Source organism: Ictalurus furcatus, chromosome 7 (genome assembly GCF_023375685.1).
Source record: "Ictalurus furcatus strain D&B chromosome 7, Billie_1.0, whole genome shotgun sequence".
Classification (NCBI taxonomy): domain Eukaryota; kingdom Metazoa; phylum Chordata; class Actinopteri; order Siluriformes; family Ictaluridae; genus Ictalurus; species Ictalurus furcatus.
Genome location: NC_071261.1, coordinates 9,074,572 through 9,096,446, shown reverse-complemented (window position 1 = coordinate 9,096,446; position 21,875 = coordinate 9,074,572). Strand labels below are relative to the sequence as shown.

General features: G+C 40.1%; 1 protein-coding gene across 6 annotated transcripts in view; it reads left to right on the top strand.

Annotated features, from left to right (window-relative positions):
* The window catches only part of cacnb2a (calcium channel, voltage-dependent, beta 2a), a 68,631-nt gene that overhangs the window by 22,238 nt on the left and 24,518 nt on the right, over positions 1–21,875 (top strand). For 3 of the 6 annotated variants that reach the window (XM_053628245.1, XM_053628247.1, XM_053628248.1), the window contains one exon: positions 17,367–17,486. In XM_053628245.1, the coding sequence (XP_053484220.1) occupies positions 17,367–17,486 (120 nt within the window). Of the gene's footprint in view, positions 1–5,780; positions 6,040–12,189; positions 13,510–17,366; positions 17,487–21,875 lie in introns of those variants that run through there. The other 3 variants (XM_053628251.1, XM_053628246.1, XM_053628249.1) reach the window with 2 other exon arrangements.

Genomic DNA, 21,875 nt, shown 5'->3' with positions numbered 1-21,875 from the left:
AAATCAACACTTAAAGAGAACTTTTGCAACAGCATGAAGTTGGTTAAAAGTCTTCCCCAGTAACACACTATGCCAAAGTTGAAATAAATTCCAGAAATGATGAGGAAGAAGGTGATTGAAATACATCAGTCTGGGACGGGTTGCGAAGCTATTTCAAAGGCTCTATGACTCCAAAGGACCACAGTGAGAGTCATTATCTCCAAATGGAAAAACTCTGCACAGTAGTGAACCTTCCCAGAAGTGGCCGATCTTCCAAAATTCCTCCAAGAGCACAGCGACTACTCATCCAGGAAGTCACAACAGACCCAAGGACAACATCGGAGGACCTACAGGCCTCTCTTGCATCAGTAAAGGTCACTGTTCATGTCTCCACTATCAGAAAGACACTGGGCAAAAATGGCTTTCATGGAAGAGTGTTGAGGTGAAAACCACTGACTGCTAACCCAGAAGAACATTTAGACTCATCTGAAGTTTGCCAAAACACACCTTGATGATCCTCAAATCTTTTGGGAGAATGGTCTGTGGACTGATGAGTGGAAAGTGGAACTGTTTGGAAGACAGGGGTCCCGTTAAATCTGGCATAAACTAAACACAAAAAGAAGATCATACCTACGGTCAAGCATGGTGGTGGAAGTGTGATGGCGTGAGGATGCTTTGCTGCTTCAGGGCCTGGACAACTTGCAATAATTGAGGGAAACATGAATTCTGCTCTCTACCAGAAAATCCTAAAGGAGAATATCCGGTCTTCAGTCTGTGAGTTGAAACTCAAGTGCAACTTGATTAAGCAGCAAGACAATGATGCAAAGCATAGGAGTAAATCCACCTCTGAATGACCTCAAAAAAAAGCCAAATTGAAGTTTTGGAGTGGCCTACTCAAAGTCCTGACTTGAACCAGTTGAGATGCTCTGGCAGGACCTTAAACGGTCAGTTCATGCTCGAAAACCCTCCAGTGTGTCTGAATTAAAGCCGTTCTGCAAAGAAGAGTAGGCCAAAAATCTACCACAGTGAAGCGTTTGGTTGCAGTTATTGCTGCTAAACCAGATTAGCAGCAATAACTGCACAACCAGATTTTAAGTTTAAGAGGGCAATTCGTTTTTCACATTGGTGATAGGTGTTGGATTACTTTTCTTTGCTTCTATAAAAAAATAAAAATAAATAAATAAATAAATTAAATAAAAATATAGTGTGTGTACTCAGGTTGTCTTTGTTTCATGTTGTATTATGTTTGAAGATCTAAAACTATTTAGTATGACATATACAAAGCCCTCCACTAATATTGGCACCCTTGGTAAACATGAGCAATGAAAAATGAGCTGTGAAAAATTATCTTTATTGTGTAACCGCTTGATCATTTCTTCAAAACATTCATTTGGGGTTAATTAGAATAATTTTATTGATGAGAGATGTATGATAATTACTTTTGAACATGAGATTGAATGTGATTGGTTCATTCTGAACTCAGCCACACCCCCAATTACAAAAAGGTGTGTATGCAAAAGTTCACCTATGACAAACATTAAGAATCTGACAAATTCTGGTCGATATGGTCTCCCCTTTGGGACTACATGAAGGACCTCCCTAAACATTTACACCGGACTGCTCTCAACTTCTTTTAACTCCATACTTAAAGGATGCTCAAATTAGTGTGACTCTTCTTTTATCTATTTTAACCTATTCTTATTCTTATTTATTTATTTATTTATTGATATCTTTCTTTTCTTTTAGGTTTTGAACACCCTGTGTTTTGTTATGCTATGTGATACTCTTAATGTTAATTTGATGTTGTGGGCAATAAAAGAAAAGAAAAGAAAAAAAGATTTTTTTTTTTTTTTTAAAAAAAGGTGTGTACACTCACGCAACCAGGTTATTTTAACTTTTTTACTTCCCTTAAATGTTTCCGATTGTTTTTCACTTCATTTTTATACGTTGTCATTTCACACTGAGGGTGGGAAAATTCTGACGTGATTTATCTTGGTTACATTTTTTTTTTACTTCAAAAAAACCTGCCATTTTTACAGGCGTGTGTAGATGATGTATATCTGTAGGTGTAGGTGATAGGTTTCTGCTTACATTTTGCTTCATGCATGATTAATTGCTAAATGCTTTACCGACATACAGTCAATGAGTGTGTGTGTGTGTGTGTGTGTGTGCGTGTGTGTGTGTGTGTGTGTGTCAGTGTCCCAGTTGGAGCTGTGGGTTTTTGCAGTCACCCAGTCAGCTGATCAGTCAGCTCAGCACCAGGACAGCATCCAGTATCAATATTGATGCATTTGTGCATTGTTAGATGAGTTTGTAGTGCAACAGTAGTATAAATATATAGTTCTATTACCTCAATTACTACCTCAGCAGTATAGCATCAACTTAACATTGCACCAGTGCTTATACTTGATCATTTTGGCTCTGCTTGCTATGTTGGACACGCTTACAAAGTCTCCAATACGCAAAGATGTGGTTACCAGGGTAAGGCATTTTAATTTATATATAATGTATGTTTGTGTGTGTTGGACTGGTTTTGAAATAATACATTTTTTATCCCAATATATTTTAAGTTAGCAAATTATATATATTAAATATTTTTAGAATAAATAAATATATATATGAAATAGTTCATGGCAAGGTACATTTAAATATTGTCTAAACAAATCTGAATTGAATTCATTTTAATATTAGTGCTTTTTAGGGTTGTCACGGTACCATTAACATATCTTACGTTACTACACCAGCTGAAGTATCACGATGAAAAGTAGTATCACGATACAGTACCACACAATATTGTGTTAATTCATAATTCAGATCTATAAAATGAACCAAATTTACAGAAATACACAGATATAAATGAAAACAGACAAACCAGATTTTCCTCTGAATACTTCATTAACGAGAATGAATAACTGGCTGTTGGAAAAACTCAAGAACAATCATACATTTGGCAAGCAACTAATTCAATGTGCCACATATTTCATCTATTGTTCCCTACAGCAGTGAAATCATACGAATGGAAATTATGGGACAGCAGGACCTCGCGCTCATGGGGCAATACTGCAGGACACTCTTCTACAGAAAATACCTAAGGTTTGCCCAAACAGTTGCTAGATTTGTCACTAGATCCCTTTTGAGGGGGGAAAAAGTCACTAAAGGGGTCTGAAAAGTGGCCTGGAGCTGTCTCTGTTAAAATGAGTGAGTGAATAGCAGGAGGAGGGGGAGGGGCTGCAGCCAAATTCAAGCACTTCAAGCACCCTGATTTTAGTATTTAGTTAGTGGTTAGCATTACGTTAGCTCGCTTACTAGCAAACACAGCTAATTTCATTATTTACACACAGCGGTAAGCATCTTGAAAGATTAAGGTAGAGTATTTAAGACCTGTCAGCCAATAAGACACGAGTATTTCCACATGTTTTCCTATGAAGCCTGTCTTCTCGCCTCCGTTCACCGAAGATACAAAATTAGCACTCTGAAGGGTTTTTCTGTATGTCAATCTTGGGAACCCTTAAAGTTTCTTTGTAGAACCCTGTATGAGATGGTTTCTTTTTTCCCTTTAGAATGATATGGTCCCTTAAAGTTGTTGGATGTAATATTTGGGAATATTCTGCCCTCTCTGGTAGAATAACGCTATTGCAAGCAAAAGAACATTTTATAAGGGGGTTGTGCTACACCCTCCTAATATGCCAATTAATGACAACCATGAGTACCAAGTCAATACACATTTAGATAATTCAAGACAGACAACATAATATGCACTAAGTAGTATGCCTAAATACTAAAAAGACTAATGGTGTACTGACATACAGTTTAATATGGTCGTATGCTGCCATTATCAATGTCTACCCAGCATTATGAGAATAAAGTATGAGATTACAATGCTCATAAATGTGACCGACACATTCACTGAGTACTAGGTGAAAGAGTAAAACCTCCCACTTTCAACAAGAGCTTGTATATTTAGCTAGCAATAGCCAGTTAGCTAGCACCGTGACTCTGCCAATAGTACGCTGTGCATGAAAAGCTGATCTGATTAAAGCTTCTGCAGGATCATAAACAGCACAGGGCCAACAAAATAAATTTGCTGATTATTGTTAGCTAAGTAGCAAAAATGTTCAGCTCTGGTTAAAGCGGAATTGGCAAATTGTCCGTAGTGTGTGAATGTGTGTACACATGATTGTGCCTTGTGATGGATTGGCGCCCCGTCTAGCGTGTCCCCTGGGAGAGGCTCCAGGCTCCCTGCAACCCTGTGTAGGGTAAGCGGAACAGAAAATGGATGGATGGAAACATTTTAGACCACTGAATAAGACTATTTATCCACTTTTACTTACATTTGCCTACTTATTACATATCAGTGTTATGTAGTTATGTGCTAATCCCTGCGATGGACTGGCATCCCATTGAGGGTATATTCCCACCTCTTGCACAGTGTTCCCAAGACAGGCTCCGGATCCACCGCCACCCTGACCAGGATAAAACACTTACTGCAAGTGAGTGATAGAGTTATAGTGTTTAGTGCCATTTTCTTAATTGCAGCATGTTCTGGGGAGTTGGTTTGCTCAGTGGTTGGAGCAGAGGTCTGATGAACCTGAGCTCGATCAGCACATTTCTGTGGTGTTGGTCTTTCAGTGTTAGCGTAGAGTAAATGTTCTGTTTTTGTACAGATTGGAATACTTTCAACTTTTTGCTGATTATATAGATTTTACTTTTGGTTGACACGATGTGTGATTTCCTGTATGGTAAACACAGTTAGGTAAAAATACCTTATTTAGTCGAATCTCATCGCTTACTTTTGCCTGCTTCTCTCTAATCAGCTGTGTCATCTCTTAAAAGCTTCCAGAACTTTCCTGATCACTGGTTGAACGTGGCCATGTCTTCTTCCGCTACCTCGGTTTCTGGCCCTGTAAAGCTTATTTAAAACAGATCTTCCACACTGTGAATGAGGGGACCGCGGGCACACATGTTATCCATGTGCTCCGTGCAGTGTGTGAAGTGTGACGTCGTATCCTGTTTGATGCAAGTGCAAGGGTATTTTATTTATTTATTTATTTAGTCATCACTATGAATGTTGCTTTTGGATTAGAGGATTAGTGACTAAGATTTACATAAAGGTTGGTGTGCTTGCTTTTTTACAAACTCGATCCTTGACAGAGGTTCGTCCAGCATTGTTTTTGCTTTCATTACACACTACATACATGGCCACACACACACACACACACACACACACACACGACACTGCAGCTGGTTTTAGCATATTCTGGAATTTTCTGGGCTTAAATCGTACTTGCAAATTGTGTGTGTGTGTGTGTGTGTGTGTGTGTGTGTGTGTGTGTGTGCGCGCGTGTGTGTAGGGATGTTTTGTCAATGTGGAGTTTTTTTCAGAGCATGGGAAACAAGCGCTGCTAAGTGACGGGGACAGAGAGAGAGAGAGAGAGAGGATGAGAGAGAGATGGGGAGAGAGAGAGGGGAGAGAGAGAGCGGGAGAGAGAGAGAGAGGGGGGGGAGAGAGAGAGGGGGGGAGAGAGAGAGGGAGGGAGAGAGAGAGGGGGGGAGAGAGAGAGAGAGGGAGAGAGAGAGAGAAAGAGGGGGAAGAGAGAGAGGGAGAGGGAGAGAGAGGGAGAGGGATGGAGGGAGAGAGAGAGAGGGAGAGAGAGCAAGAGAGCGAGGGAGAGAGAGGGGGAGAGAGATGGAGAGATGGAGAGAGAGAGAGGGAGAGAGAGGTGGAGAGAGATGGAGAGAGAGCGAGGGAGAGAGAGGTTAGGAGGTTTAAGTATGCATTAAGATTTTACGTAGGTAAATAAAAAAGATCACAGCAGGTCACAGATCATAGTATGCAGCACTTCTTACACACAGCTGCACAAAGTCGGAGAGGAAAAGAAAAAGTGGCCGAAGCACAGCCCCCAAATGAGGGCGAGAGGCTTGATCCCCTTTCTCTCCTCCTCCTTCTGGGCCTGTCTGAAAAGTTTCTGGGTGGAGTAGTTCACTATCTTCCTCACACTCACACATATACACAGGCAATACACAGACATGTACCTCTCAACCAGCGAGGAGTCCGACGTGGTGAGTCCCTGTTTAACGATGTCTTTATACACACTCACACACACACACACACACACTCGCATGAGTATACACACACTCACTCACTCACTGTTAAACACAAGTTTGTGTGCAGCACTTCAGTACAGACCCAGTTGTTTTCTTTCCATCCAAACAAAGGAGTAAAATCCCAGTTCTTTTCTGGAGCTTTCCGCACTGGAGTCTGTGGGAAAGAGTCGAGCGATCCCTGAACTTTCTCACCTTTTTTTCCCGTTAAACGAGTGCTTGCGAGTCTAACGCTGTGATTATCATTAATGTATAGGCCTGTTAACATCTGGTCAGCACTAACAGTGACAAATTGACACCGTAGCTTGGAGGCTGTGTGTCGAAGCCGGGGACAGCCTGAGACCATTACCTCTTAAGCTTCCCCTTGGACCTTATCACATATGTGCAAACCTTTTCCTGTTTTCATTCTTAACGTTGTTTACTTGGGACTGCAGTCGAGTCTGTAGAACGGATTTTGAAGCAATACGTATGAATTAGACATCTGACTTTACACTGTGTAGATAAACTATTGCACATTACTTTATACTTATGACATTATATATATATAATATGTGAATATTTATTTATTTCTATCAATCTTAAAGGCTCACTACAGCCACTGATGCCAGCCTGAACATTGTCAATTCATATGTAATGCTATAAACCTTATATGTAGGGCTGGCTGGTATAAATAGACTAGCAGGGCTAAGACTAAGACCTCCCTCTCTTTGAAGGGAAAAACACATAGTTTCAAAAAAAAAAATATATATATATATCTAAAATCCTGACATCCACATTACAACAGTTCTTTGCCGTTAAAAATTAGCTTGATGTGGATTCTTTATTTATTTATTTTTTATACTTTTGTGGAACCAAAAACAATAGATTGTAATTAAAAAAAAAACAATACACAGAATGGTATGAAGCTGGGGCTGATTTCTTTCTAGCCCAGACTGTAAATGACAGGGGAGTGAGTGTACAGCGAGGCTAATGAATTTAATCCCGCTTCACTAACACTTCCATAACTCATCACAAACGGTGCTTGAGGACATTTCAAATACGACAACACGTGTTATCAACATTACCGAGACGGATTACTTCCGTAAGCAATGATTTTTCAGAATGCCTTTGGTGGAGAGACTTGTAAATAGTCTAAGCACATAGTCTCCAAATAAAGTGATAAACAACAGAACTAGACGTTGTGCGGTTTGAAGGAACGTGCTGGATAACGGTGAGAGCAGCTTTTCAGCTATTTGGACGAGACATGGCCTCATTACCAACTTTAAACTCTTGATTTAAAATAAATAAATAAGCACAAATGATAGTGCTCATATCTGTATGGATAATAGTTTTATGCTTATGATGAGATCCTGTGGTACGAGTCTCAACCCTAATGGTTCCATAATAGTCATAGCTAGTAGATTTTCAGCACTGTCATTCAATATCATGAGCAGCCCCACTGCTTACCTGTAATACAAATGAATCAATTCTTTTTTTTTGATCATAGAATTTTTATTGGAAATTTGCATTTTACACATTATAACACCACACCCAACAACCCCAACAAAACAACCACAGCCAAAACCAAAAGAAAGGGGGAAACAAAAAACAATAACAAACAAACATTCAAAGAAAAAACACACGCACACAAAAAAAATCATCAATCAATCAATCAATTCTTTTATTAAGTGTTTATTTGCTATTCTGTGTCGTTGGAACAGATATGCAGTTTATCACTGCATCAATACTGCATATGTATTAGCAATAGCAAAGTCATATTCAGACCTGACTGCAGCTTTTAAAGCATGGGTTTGTTTTGGGGGTTTTTTTTATGGTGGTTGGATTTTTTCACTCTTCTGGCATATCATCTGTCCTGTCAAAGTTGGCATAACTAAGGTTTCACGAGATGACACTAGAGGAATTGTATAAATGTAGTCATGGGATGACATGAGAGCAGTCAGTGGGACTATAGGAAGGAGACATACGACAAGCAGTACATCTGAACATGCTGCCTGGCAGTGAGGTAAGCTTTGGAATGTAGAGGTTTTAATAGTTGATCATTCAAATTGTATTGTCTCTCAAAGTTTTAATGATCAAATGGCAGGCACTGGGGTTTGGTGGTTAGCACATTTCTCTCACATTTCTGGGGTTTTGGGGGTTCGAATCCCACCTCCGCCCTGTGTGCATGTTCTCCCTGTGTTTTGGGGGTTTACTCCGGGTACTCTAGTTTCCTCCCCCAGTCCAAAGACATGAGTTGTAGGCTGATTGGCATTTCCAAATTGTCTCTAGTGTGTGTGTGTGCGATTGTGCCCTGCGATGGGTTGGCATCCCATCCAGGGTATCCCCTGCCTCGTGCCCCAAGATCCCTGGGATAGGCCCCAGGCCTAGGGTAGGATAAGCGGTATAGAAAATGGATGGAAGGATGGAAGGACTTATTGAATTGATGTGATATTTGTAGCTAGTTGCAGCCCTCTAGTGCAGATGGAAATAGAATGTTGAATCATCTAAGCGTGTTAGCAGATTATTTAGCAAGATTTTTTTCATTGTTGCTGGCAGTCATTGTGGGTCATGTTTTGACAAATCTGATCTCATGCGAAAAATGTAAAAGAACGTCAACCAGTAAGGACGACGTTCCCCACCCCCAAAATATAAACTCATGCTGAGTTTAAACACTTGCATGCAGTCTCTAACCAACCCTTACAATAGTGTGCTTATTACCAACAATCCTTCCACTTCAGATCATTACTTACTGTGCATTCAAGTCCTCCTGAGAAGTTTGTAATTACGAGTTGGGAAGTCGAAATTACGACGTCTGGTGCGTTCAAGTCACTTTGGTCGGAGCAAGATGGCGGTGTACGTTCTCTTAATTAACTACAAAATAATACAGCAAGGTTTTTTTAACTCTACCTCTAGAAAAAGAAGAACGAAGACTGTGCATCAGGTGTGTGTGTGTGTGTGTGAGAGAGAGAGAGAGAGAGAGAGAGAAATCTGGCACACAAGCCATATCCTAAGCTGCATATTTATATCCTTACAGGACAGGAACATTTCTTGTTTATACATACTGGCCAGGGCATGATAAAGAGTCATTAAACATGAACAATGGCATGATCTAAAATAGTTTTGTGCAGCAGTGATTTTCGACAAGGCTAGTTCAAATGTTATTAATTGGTAATGCAGTAGATATAAATAAAGCAAATTACCCTGTGAGTGCATGTGAGCTAAAGCAGGGGATTGCAAACTTCCACTGGTCCCGCACAGATTTCATTTTTATCTATTGCCCTTATTCCTTTATTTTTTACATTCTAAAATGGCATAAAACAAAAGCAAATGAGCACACAAACAAGTTTATGATTATAATTGCATAACAACTCTAACATCAACATTATTTTACTAAATGTTAGCCATATATTCAAAGCAATAACTTAGACTTAGGTAGGTAGACTAATTGTTGTGTTAGACTGGCCGGAACCTCGAATTTGGCTATTAAATGTTGTTTTAAAACCTAGCAAGGACATTTTGGAATCAAAATAGTTTCACTATATTCATGAGAAGGATGAGCCTCTTTTTCTTTGCTCAGTTTTTCAGTTTAGATGACAAACGGTGAGTTTGGATGGCAAACGTGTGGATCATTGTGCAGCTGAGCCCTGCGTTTGTCTCCATTGCAGTCAGTGCAGAGAATGATGATTTGCAGAGCTATGGATAGGGGGCAGTGTTTTAATGCGGCATTCAACGTACCTGGGAAGTGGGCCGTTGGAACTCTGAATCATGTCATTTTCAACCTCTGTGTATTTAAGCTACAGAGTGGGTCGGGGGCATGGACTCCTCCATATTCATCTTCTGTTAGAAACAATCTAGTCAGCTAACTGCGATGAGTGATGTGTATTTCCCAGATTAAAACTGTATAGCCAGTGTTTCAGATTTAACAAGTGCATGTGTGTATGTTGATTGATCTAAAGCTAATACTAGTATATACAGTATAACTCATTTGAAGGTAAAAAGTTTACTGTTCATGTTGAACTTGGGCTTGGGAGTACGAATTCCATGTCGAGGGGGAAATTTATTTGTTTTTTCCTAGTCTGAGGTCAAGTTTTAGTCGAATGCAGCATAATTGTCACCACTGCAATGAGTTTCGGATATTCGTCAGTGAGAGAGGGCCAGAAGTCAACGCTAGACAGCTGCTGGAATATCACAGGACAATTCCAGCAGCTCTTCTGTCTTACAGGTGAGGTGACTTGAAGTTGTAAAATTGAGAACAAATAGATCCTGATTCCAGTGCTCTGGACATGTTGGAGACTGGAGGCAACATCCATCCATCCATCCATCCATTTTCTGTACTGCTTATCCGACACAGGGTCGTGGGGAGCCTGGAGAATATTCCATGGGACTTTGGGCACTATTTGGGGGACACCCTGGATGGGGTGCCAATCCATTGCAGGGCACAATCATACACACACATTCACACACTACAGACAATTTGGAAATGCCAAACAGCCTACAATGAATGTCGCTGGACTGGGGGAGGAAACCGGAGTACCTGCAGGAGACCTCCGAAGCACGGGGAGGACATGCAAACTCTGCGCACACAGGACGGAGGTGGGAATCGAACGCCCAACCCTTGATGTAGGAGGCTAACTACTATACCACTGTAACCTGAATGTGGACATTTCTCCCAGGAATCAAAGGCCTCCCACACTGGGATCTATGTATTAAGTGAGGGGTCCTGTCATGGTTACCCCGTTCCTGATGTTGCAGTTTACAAGGAGAAGAGAGTCATGTGCTTATGTTTTAGTTTTAGGTTCTACTCTCCTCATCTTGTGATTGGTTCATTTCCCAGATTATACGCACCTGTTCCTAGTTTCTCCTTAATTAGTTTGCATATACGTTTCCCTTGTGTCTATTTTGTCCTGGATTTATTATCAGTTCTGATCCATGCTTCCCTATATCCGAGCTTCTGGCGTATTTGACCCTGGCCGGTTTCTCAGCGTATGATTATGAATGATCTTGTCTGCTTGTGTACTCCCTAATGCTATGGATAAACGCCCCCTCCAAAAAAACTTATATAAACTCATGCTGAGTTTAAACACTTGCATGCAGTCTCTAACCAACTGTTACAATAGTGTGCTTATTACCAACAATCCTTCCACTTCAGATCATTACTTACTGTGCATTCAAGTCCTCCTGGGAAGTTTGTATTTACGAGTTGGGAAGTCGAAATTACGACGTGCGTTCAAGTCACTTTGGATTAAGCAAATAAATAAATAAATAAAAACGTCTCAAAATAACTTGTTGCATATACCAAACACATAACTGAAATCAGCTTCTGAGACGAGCAGGCACGGGTTTAGCGATTTGGGGTCCCTAGGCAAAATATAGGAATGGGGCCCTATTCAATGGTTTAACATTAATATTCATTAATATTTCAGCATGTTATTTAGCACTAATAATTCAAAATATATATCATTTGCATTTGTAGGGGGTCCTTGGCTTCTGGGGGCCCACAGGGTCTGCTTACCTTTACCTAGTGCCAAGTACGCCGATGATGATGAGTAAACATTCAATTTCAACTGCAGACATTGCATCCATTGATTTCACAATGTTTTCTTACTGACACGCCCCCAACTAGGAAACTTGAAGCTCACACAAATATCCCAGTTTTCCCACTCACAATTACCACTTTGTATGTAATATGATCTTTTCGGCATGACTTGAACCCTCCATTATGAAACATACATATACATATATATATATATATATATATATATATATATATATATATATATATATATAAACACATTACAACAGTAGTAGACTTTATTATACATGTATAATTTATTCTGTATATTTGATTTCACTCAGTCAGGTAGTTCATTGTAGAAGAATAAGAAAGTTTAGTGGGAGTCATGATTTTGAGGGATTTATCAAATGCTTTTCTCGCTCTGCATTTCTCTTTTCCTCGTTCTTATTCACTCAGTCTCTCAGTAATGTGATTTGCGCGTGAAGCAGGCACAGATTGAGCATGTTCACAATGTCCCCAGAGAGAGAGAGAGTGAGAGAGAGACACACACTGCTGAACTTTAGTTGGAAGAGAACAAAGCCAAGGAACAGCGTGTGCCTGTGTGTGTGTGTGTGTGTGTGTGTGTTGTATATTACGCATGCTGTCATGTGACATCAGCAAGGTGGCAAAGATGGCAAGCTTCGGAGTCACAAACACAAATTTAGAAACACACACTTAGATGCGCACATAATCCCATTTACACACACACACACACACACACACACACACATATAGACACAGTGAAGCAAACAGGCAGAGGCATTAATCACAGCAGAGAAAGAGCAGATGGAGATGCTGTGAAGAGGAGCTGAGAAGTGTGTGTGTGAGAGAGAGAGAGAGAGAGAGAGGAGGGGAAAGCAAGGGGGGAGCAGAAGGAAGGGGGCTGAGTAAAAACGAAGGTGCTGAGAGAACGCAGAAGATAGAGACGAGAGAGAGAGAGAGAGAGAGAGAGAGAGGAAATACAGGATGCAGCCCATAACAACATCATATGCAGGGAGTAGAGAGCTTGAGACACACACACTCGGTGAGACGATGGATGGATAGAGACTCCAGGGCAGGGACCAAGTGACAGTGGCTGACTGCAGCACCTGTGAGCCGCAGCAACAGCATCATTAGCATCTGCAGCTCCACGATCCTGGACCTGCTTTTTCATTTCATGGAGCATGACAGCCTGGCCGTTTTTAATTAAATGAGGATAATACGAACAGCAGCCTGTGCACCAGCTTCTGAAGCCCCTCTTCATTCAGCATGCGCTGGGAGAGCGAGAGAACACGCTCAAGTGGAATCACTGGCGGCCGTCGAATACAGCATAACACGAGCAGCGCGAGTCTCTGTTCTCACAGCAACAGCAGCCGTACAACTAACGCTCGCACTGTTAGCTCCAGCAATAGTAGGGACATCAGGTAGCACAGTAATCAGGTTGCAGGACAGGTGTAGCTTTTAAAATAGCAACAGTAACAGGTTGTAATTTAAAAAAAAAAAAAAAAAAACATTCAGAGTAGCTCTATTCCAATGTTGCATTTGTAGAAGTACAATAAATAACTTTTTAGTGATAGTTGTTAAGCTGTAATTATTATTTGTGGAATACTCTAAAGGGAATTCAGTGTTTTTTGTTTCTTTCTATATTGACACTAGTAGTAGCATCAATATCATCAGTATGAAGTACTGACATGCTTTAAGATTTAGTTTAAGTGTGTAGTAATTTGTTGTCGTCACTTTAGCATAACACTTGGTAGTGAGTGATAGGTCCTGCTGTGTGATTGTAGTTAGTGTGTCAGCTGTGTTTGTGGTTATGGTGAAGAGAGCGAAGGCTCCATCCATTTTGGCTGATGAAGGCCTCCTGGATACGGCTGCTGAAAAGAGCAAAGGGGGGTCGAGTCAAGAACGATATTGGCGTAAGAATTTACTTTTACGACGTGTGTGAGAGTGAGTGCAGAAGCGTGATGATTGAATTGCGTAATATGGCTGTGTGTGTACATGTGTGTAGATATGTAGATGTCTGTGTGTGTGTGTACGGCTCATGGAAAGGAGATTATGTCCTGCACCATGTATGAACTTTGTTTAAATTGTGTCATGATGCATTAACATTTCATTGCCTGCAACCAGTTAATGTCCTTAGGTGAACCTGACCAGTGGAAATCCATTCCGAGTCTACTAAATAGTACACAATATTAATAGTACTTGATTAATATTTGACTTTAATATTTATGATAGAAATGTGCAGGAATTAAAACGTCTTTGGATTCAGTATAAAACGTATTTGTATTCAGATTCAGATGTATCTATTTACGCGAGTTGTACAGTTGAGTGGGAGTTGCGTGCACTGGGTAGATTTTGTCTAAAAAAAATAAATAAATAAAAAAATAAAAAAATAAGAAACAGTTAGATGCAGTTTTAACCGTAATCCCATTTTTCCTTGCATGATGTTGGCATATAAATTGAGTGCCAGTGTCTGACAATTTGATGTAACCAGATTAGGGCTGAAATTTATGTTCTGGGCTGTAAATACACTGGGAAAAAAAACAAACCCCTACAGAATGTCATTTAAGGCTAATATTAAATATACAAATACGACACTATTAATTCTTTAATAGTACCATCCCTTTAAATTCCACTAAATTTGAGAAGACAGCATCTTATTTGGAGACACTGCTTAGTTTTGAGGACAAAATTTTTTATAAATAGAATTGAATGAATTAAAGTGAGCAGTAAGCGTAATAGATGAGTGCCCGGTCAGCTTATCCTTCAAACAGTGGTCACATTCAGTACGTTTACATGGACGACAATATTCCGATATTAACCCGATTAAGACGATACTCTGATTGAGAAACTAGCATGTAAACAGCGATTATTGATGACCTTAATCCGATTAAAGTCATACTCGAAGTAAGCACAAATGGAATTAAGACGTGTGGAGTACTCCTGTTTTAGTCGCATTATTGACGTGTATTACAGACATGTACACACCTTAATCACATTATTAATGTCGTGTGAGACGTTACACCACATTTTGCGACAGGACACGATCACACAAGGCAGTGCTCAACCGTTTTACGGCAAACAAGAGAGCACGGCTGCGTCCCAAACCGCATACTTACCTGCTATATAGTAGGTGAAATAAATGTATTTAGGTAAGTACGCGGTTTGGGACGCAGCCCACGGCTTCAAGCAGTCGTCTATTAGCACGTATAGCATGACAAATAATTAACTGCACTTGAAGCGTTCGTAAAATTAAATATGAAACACCCAAAACTGTATACGGTCCCATAACGAAGACCGACTGTATGTCGATACGTGAAATTCTGGAGGGACGTCGGACGGCGTGGCGCGTTGACGTAATGACGTGTGACGTTAATCCATCTATGTTCTATAACACGTAAAACCTGAACATGAAAGGAGTATTCTAAAAGCGACTCATGTAAACACCTTAAATCAGAATATTGTCTTATTCAGAATAAGGTCAGTAATTAGATTATTGCTGTCCATGTAAACGTAGTCAGAGTCTTTACAAGAGTGCGCATAGAATTAAATAAAACATTAGTAATATTTAATTAATTCAACAACACAAAATAGTGAGGTAAAAGCCTGATAAAGTAGGCTACATCCCGCACATACATTCAATTTTCATGACCTCGATTTAGCATTTCAAGGCTACCTTAAGTAGGATGTGCTAGATCACGTGGCATTCTATACGTTTCCAAATAAGAAGAGTGGAAGCTCTCATGTTGATAAATAAAAACCAAATTTACACTGATTAAAGTGTTAATTACTACTAGAACTATTCATTCAGCAAAATATTCAAAATATACTAGCCTTATTTGATGTTTATTTCAATACTTGCCATCTTCTCCTTCATATATCATCATATGAATCATCTTTATTTGTTCATTTTTAAATTGTTCGGATAATCTGAATGGGGTTCCCAAAAAAAAAAAAAACAAAAAAAAAAAAAAAATTCCATTCTCTGAATCTCTTCTTTTGAACTTTTGGCATCAAAGTGTACTTATATTTCTCACATATAAATGTTTGAGAGTGGACAGTGCAAAAAGTTTTAAGTTAGTGCAAAAAAGAAGAGATGGAGAAGTGGAGCAGGTTACATCTTCTGTTCAGTGAACTAAACAGTTTCGCATGTGACCCGAGACCAGGTGTAAATGAGCACCGTGCTACTGGAAACATTGGCAGCACAGTTTTCTCACACAATTGGGTCAGTTTGAGTAATGAGCTCGGGCCTTAGAAAACTGAATGTTAATGTCAGACGCATAGGGAGCGCGTTTTCTGCATATTGTTTCCTCATGTATACTGTATACATTCAGCCCTTTAAGGTTTATTGCAACCTTAATCAATTACACTCGGTTCTCACATTCAGTAAATAATATACTGGAAAATGGGTCAACATACGGGACTGATATAAAAAAGAAAAAGAAAAAAAGAAAGAAAGAAAAGCTTTTTCCAGATCATATGTTAAAGAAAGTCATTGCAAAACAATGGAATGTTTTAGGGGGGAAAAAAACCATATGCAAATGACCAATTTTTCAATGTTGGTTTATTGCGATTTGACTTGAATTTGATTTAAAATGCGTCTTTTTTTGAATTATTCGATTACTCGGTTTACTTGTTTGCTTTCATGTTTTGGCGTTTATTGAGGAAATGTAGTATTTAAAAAACTGTGTCTCTGCAACGTATAATATTGATGTATTTTTGACGCGATGACTCAATCACACATTTGCCTGGTAATAATATCTAAGTAATAAACATAGTAGTGTATCACAGTCTATTTTTATCTCATTGAATCCTTTACTTGTGTTTCCTTAGACATGAAAGTAACTATGAATGTATTGTTATGGGTGAAAATCAGCATTGCAGTGACTGCGCCACAAGTGCCACAGGGGGCTCTGTGTATGTGTGTGTGTGTGTGTGTGTGTGTGTGTGTGTGTGTGTGTGTGTGAGAATATATTTCTTCATGAATATATTTCCATTCATGCATACTGTATGAAACAATTATTTTCTCATCTTTCTCAATGACCTCATTTGCCAGGACGCTATTTTGGATTACACCGTTATTGCATGAATGAGTGTTAAAATGAACAATATAACAAATTCTAACTTACTGTAGATTTAAAATGTGCTTATATTTGAAACTATGGAGTAAAAAAGCCTTTAGGGTAAAGATCCGAACAATGTTGGCGTTCCGCTGTTTTGTGATCATTATACAGTATTAGGACTCGTATGAAAGTGTTCTCACATAGAATGACTTTCTATAGTGTGTACTTTTTCCGCACACATTTCACGAATATCGATCGGACGGACAGATCTTAGTAAGTCAGATTTGTCAGCCGTAGAGTATTGAGCAGTCTGGAGTAGAGCAGGGAGTGAAGTGTCTTTAACGTTGGACGAAGGCACAGTAGATCAGTCATTCCTGCACGCCTGGTGTTTTGTTCAAGTGTAAAATATTACCAAAGTTGTGTTACATAACATATTGCTGCCGATCACTTTTGCTACTCCACTACTGCCTCGGGTATCTTACACTCGTACTATATATTTACCCCCCACCACCGATGCTTGTCTCTAGTCTATGATAATATCTAATATCTCCACAGAGGAAGTCCAGAGCCTGAGCCTATAAAAAACTTGCACTGCTATCATTCGAGATAGTGATAATCCAGAAAAAAGATGAAAATGTATCTACAGGAATACCGTATGTGTTGCTGTATGTGATATCACGGTAAAGCTCGTCCCTCCGCTCTGTCTACAGGGTTCGGCAGACTCGTACACCAGTCGACCGTCTGACTCGGATGTGTCTCTAGAGGAGGACAAAGAGGCACTGCGCAGAGAGGCTGAGAGGCAGGCCCAGCTCCAGCTTGAAAAGGCCAAGGTAAACTTTTATTTGCCAGCCTAAGCGCTTGTCTATACTGCATCTGTCTATGTACATTAGACCCTCTAGTATTTAGCAATTTTGCGATCGCAGGATCAAGGAAACTCTGGAATATTCAAACGAGCTTGCAATCGTTTTACAATTTTGCGCCAAGGCGCGTCATGTGACGTCATCACGACGCGCATTCAGTCAAAACCCTCTTCGATTCATGTGCGTCGAACATGAGTACAGCTGAAAGTTTAACATTTACCAACAAACATCAATGCGAAAGACTGTGCAAAGCAATTCCATGCAATTTGCTACATTTTGAAAAAAGCCACAGCAAAAATCAAGCGTTTTTGGCCGAAACAATCACAGGATATTCTACGACGTCCTGTATGGCCCGGTACATGTGTGTTGTGAATGAATTCTTTGAGTTGTGCGTCTGTTTGCTCAGGAGATGCCTTGAAGGACAGAAATGATCCAGTAAAATTTACCGTGGAATCCTTGATACACTCAAAGTGATCATAGGCTACGTTAACCTCTTAGTCCCAGCTTATTATTCCATTGTTTATATTAAAGGACATTATTGAGTGACTACTATTAATTATTCAATAAATACAATGGAACTAATAGGAACGGTATGTAGTTATGAGAGTGAGGTATGTGAGTCTCCACCTACTGAGTGTTTAAGGGGTTAATTGATCAGCAATAAATAGAAGTCACACTTCTATTTTAAGAATTCAGGATAAAAACATACGTTAAAAAAGAAATTTAGGGCCCCCAAGTGGAGCAGCAGAACAGTGGAGGTCACAACTTTGAATTCTGATGATGCCACATGGCCATCTGAGCCAATTTTCATCCAAGAGAGCAAAATTGGCTGTGCTCTAATGGAGTGTGCTCGCACTATCAGTTACAGCAACACTAGCTAATCATAGGCGTCTGTGAGCTCATGCATGCGGAAGTGGTTGGATAGCGCTCTCCTCAGAGATTGACGTTGCATGAGCAGCAGTTTGAAAAGATGCAGTTGGCCGGCTTCACGTGCCTCAGAGGAAGCATGCGATAGCCTTTGCCTCCTGCTTAATAGGTGTCGCGTGATAGGCTAGGGATGCATGATGGGCGGGGATTGGCCATGACTAAATTTGGGAGAAATGGGGGGGGGGGGGATTTGTGCGTTAGAGTTATGGCTCTTTAAATGCCAATGCAAGTTATACAAATATTTTCAGTTTTTATTACACTTTTAAATCCCTGAAACAAATAATGGCCGACAATTATTGAATGGCTACTTACAAGAGAATTGGGCCAATCAAAACAAGTTGAAAGACAGTGTCATGACTCACAGACGGAGGTCATGAAACAGGCAAAGACAGAGCCAGACCGAAATGGCAAAGTATTAAGCAAAGCTAAGTTCAAAGCCAGAGAGAGACAGGAATGTAAACAATGTCTCAGTAACGTCACTGACATGAATGCCGGAGCGAGAAATCTCAAAGCGACTCTGAACACTCCAGTGTATATAAGTGGTTGTACTGATTGGAACCTGATGTGTGTGTGATTAGAAGGTGATTGTGAATGGGGATAGGATGCCTGTAAATCTGGTGACTGATCATATGATTGGATGCAGAGTTCCTTGGCTGACACGGTTTCGACTGGAAATCATGAGTAGTGTAGTTCAAGTGGGTATTGAAACCAGCATTATGAATGTTTAAAGTCAGTTCTGAGAGGTCAGAGAGAAGTAGGAACAGTTGGTAATAGGCAGAGCAGTGATGTCTGAGTATACAGTGAAGTATACAGTGTGATGATCTGAAAGGTAGAGAGGGGTAGCATTGATGAGGGTCGACTGAACACCAGCTCCAGAACATTTCCTCTTGTTTTTTTAGAGGGCAGACCAAAAGAGTGCAAGAGAGAGAAGGCAAGAAGCCTAAAGCTTGACAGAAGGGAGGCTGAAGTCTACAAGAAGAGGGGGAGAGGTGCCATCAGAAGGAAGGATAATAATAAGGAGGACGTTTGTAATCAGGAAATAATAAAGACGTAAGAAGGAAATGAGGCCAGGTGGGTGATAGATAATAATAATATGACAATTAGTGGGAGAAGTAACAGTAACAGAATGGAATTCAAAGGATGAAGTGTTGAGATGAGACAGTGCAAGACATGCGAAGTGCTGTTTCTGAGATAAAATCAAACCCGTGAAGTGGAGCATAGGCAGAGGACAGGTATAGCGGAGTTCTCTAAAATTATCCAGGTCTCAGTTATTGTCAGAAAATCGAGAGAGTGAAGGGAAGCTATAGCTGAGATGTAGTCAGGTTTCTCTGAGGCTTTGTGGAGGATACTTTCTGGGTCTATAAGACGTGAGGACAGATTGGAGTGCGGCACATGTTCGATGAAAAGCAAAAATAACCGGGGTTAAATAAATACGGCCAATACCAGGCTGAATGGAGAAGACTGAACGTGATACTAAGCCAGGCAGAAGTCTGGTCTGGAGTGAAGCAAAGGTAGCTTGAGGATGGAAGGGTAGAGACAACCAAGTATCAGTTTACCAACAGACACTCTAAAGTCAACACCAAGCAGATGGTACAGTGATAACCAGAAGCCTACCTTACCAGCAGAGAATAAGTCCAAGATAGAAAAACCTCAATTACATTCCACCATTTGGCAGACGCTCCTATCCAAAGTGACTTACATTTATCTCATTCATACAACTGAGCAGTTGAGGGTTAAGGGCCTTGCTCAAGGGTCCAGCAGTGGCAGCTTGGCAGTGCTAGGATTTGATCTCATGACCATCTGATCAGTAGTCCACCGTCTTAACCGCTGAGCTACCACTTCCCCAACGTTTATTTATATTCCAGATCTGGGGCTCGTCCGGCATTTGAACCCAGGACTTTTCACACCCTAAGCGAGAATCATACCCCTAGACACATGTTCAACAGGCCAAAGCAATGCAGCAGAACTATGGTTTTAAGTGAAATTTCATTTTTTTTTGTTGAGAATTTGGCCAGTGTTTAAGATTTTTATTTATAACAAATTTGTTTACTTTAGAGCTTTTATTAAAACTAATGCTGTGATGCAGCATTTTTGCATAATGCAAAGCCATTCCATTTTTCATAGATTAGTTTTACTAATGTTTACATATTTTAATATGCACTGTGCAGCAGATTTACCACAATAAAAAAATATTGAATCAAGTATCAATTTTGGCTGGAGTGGGTATTAGGGCAAATTTAAGGCTGCAGGTTTTGAATGCTTCTGCTGCCATTTCGCCAGTTGTTTCCACCACAGACTTTGTGTGTGGCTGCAGTGGTCTGTTTATCTTTCTACTGAAGTGAATAACTTTGGACCTACTTTTAGGCACACACACACACACACACACTTGCTAAAGGGTCCATCTCGTTTGTTACTGACTTGCTCTACATTTGAAATGGTGAAACATGAAGTTCCAGACTGAATGGTTTTAATTGCATACTGGGGAAAGTGGAGCGTTGTCCCACCTGCCTTTCCCAGGTGCCACTACTAAAATCGTCTTCTAGCCATTGCAGAACAGAACCATTTGTTTTCAGCTGACAGAGCAGGCTACACTTTCTAAAGGTGTCCACTGAAGGACAAAACTAGGAGGGAATGCTCTGATTTTAGAGTCCCAAGGTCCCTCAGCTACTGTACAAATACGCACTCTCGTGCCAGTGGAGTTCATTTGTTAGCACTGATTCCCTAATTCATGTTAGTGAAAGCAGCTCAGCCTCATTAGTGTGAGACCTTAAGTAAACATTATTAACATAATACGTTGGTTTGTTTGAGAGATTATTCATCCCTGTCCTGCATATTTTGCTGAAACAACTCTTTTGCTAATTGCCAAGTTCCCCATTTAGCTTACAGTGGGTGTGTTAGAGCAGAAAAAAGCAAGAACTGTACTAACATGGCGGAAAATGATCTGGGACGTGGCTATAAATATCTGAAATGTTTTATTATCCGTTGATATTTTGTGCTGTTTCTCTCATTCGTATACATACAGTATATAGGCAAATCTTTTGACCATTAACTATCATAAGCTGGTGACGGAATGCTAACCAGCAAACATACAATTGATCACAAATACCCAACATTTGTGCATTTTATGTCAACGAGGTTTTTTGCTGAATGAAGATGGATATGTATATGCTACATTAGCTTAAACAATACAGCTAGGAGCAATGTGGGTTCATTTTCTAAAATTAGTCTGCCTCCAAGTTGAAAATAATAACAACAACAAAATACAGACTAATTTTTAAACAGATGAGGCTATAGTCTATGGGCTAAGCTATCAAAAATAATTGGAATGCACAATTTCACTGAGTAACAGGAAGAGAAAACAGTACAGTCACAGAGGGGGGGCATTAAGAACGAGGTCGCTGAGCTTGGAGGCCAACCTGTGTGGGACTACTG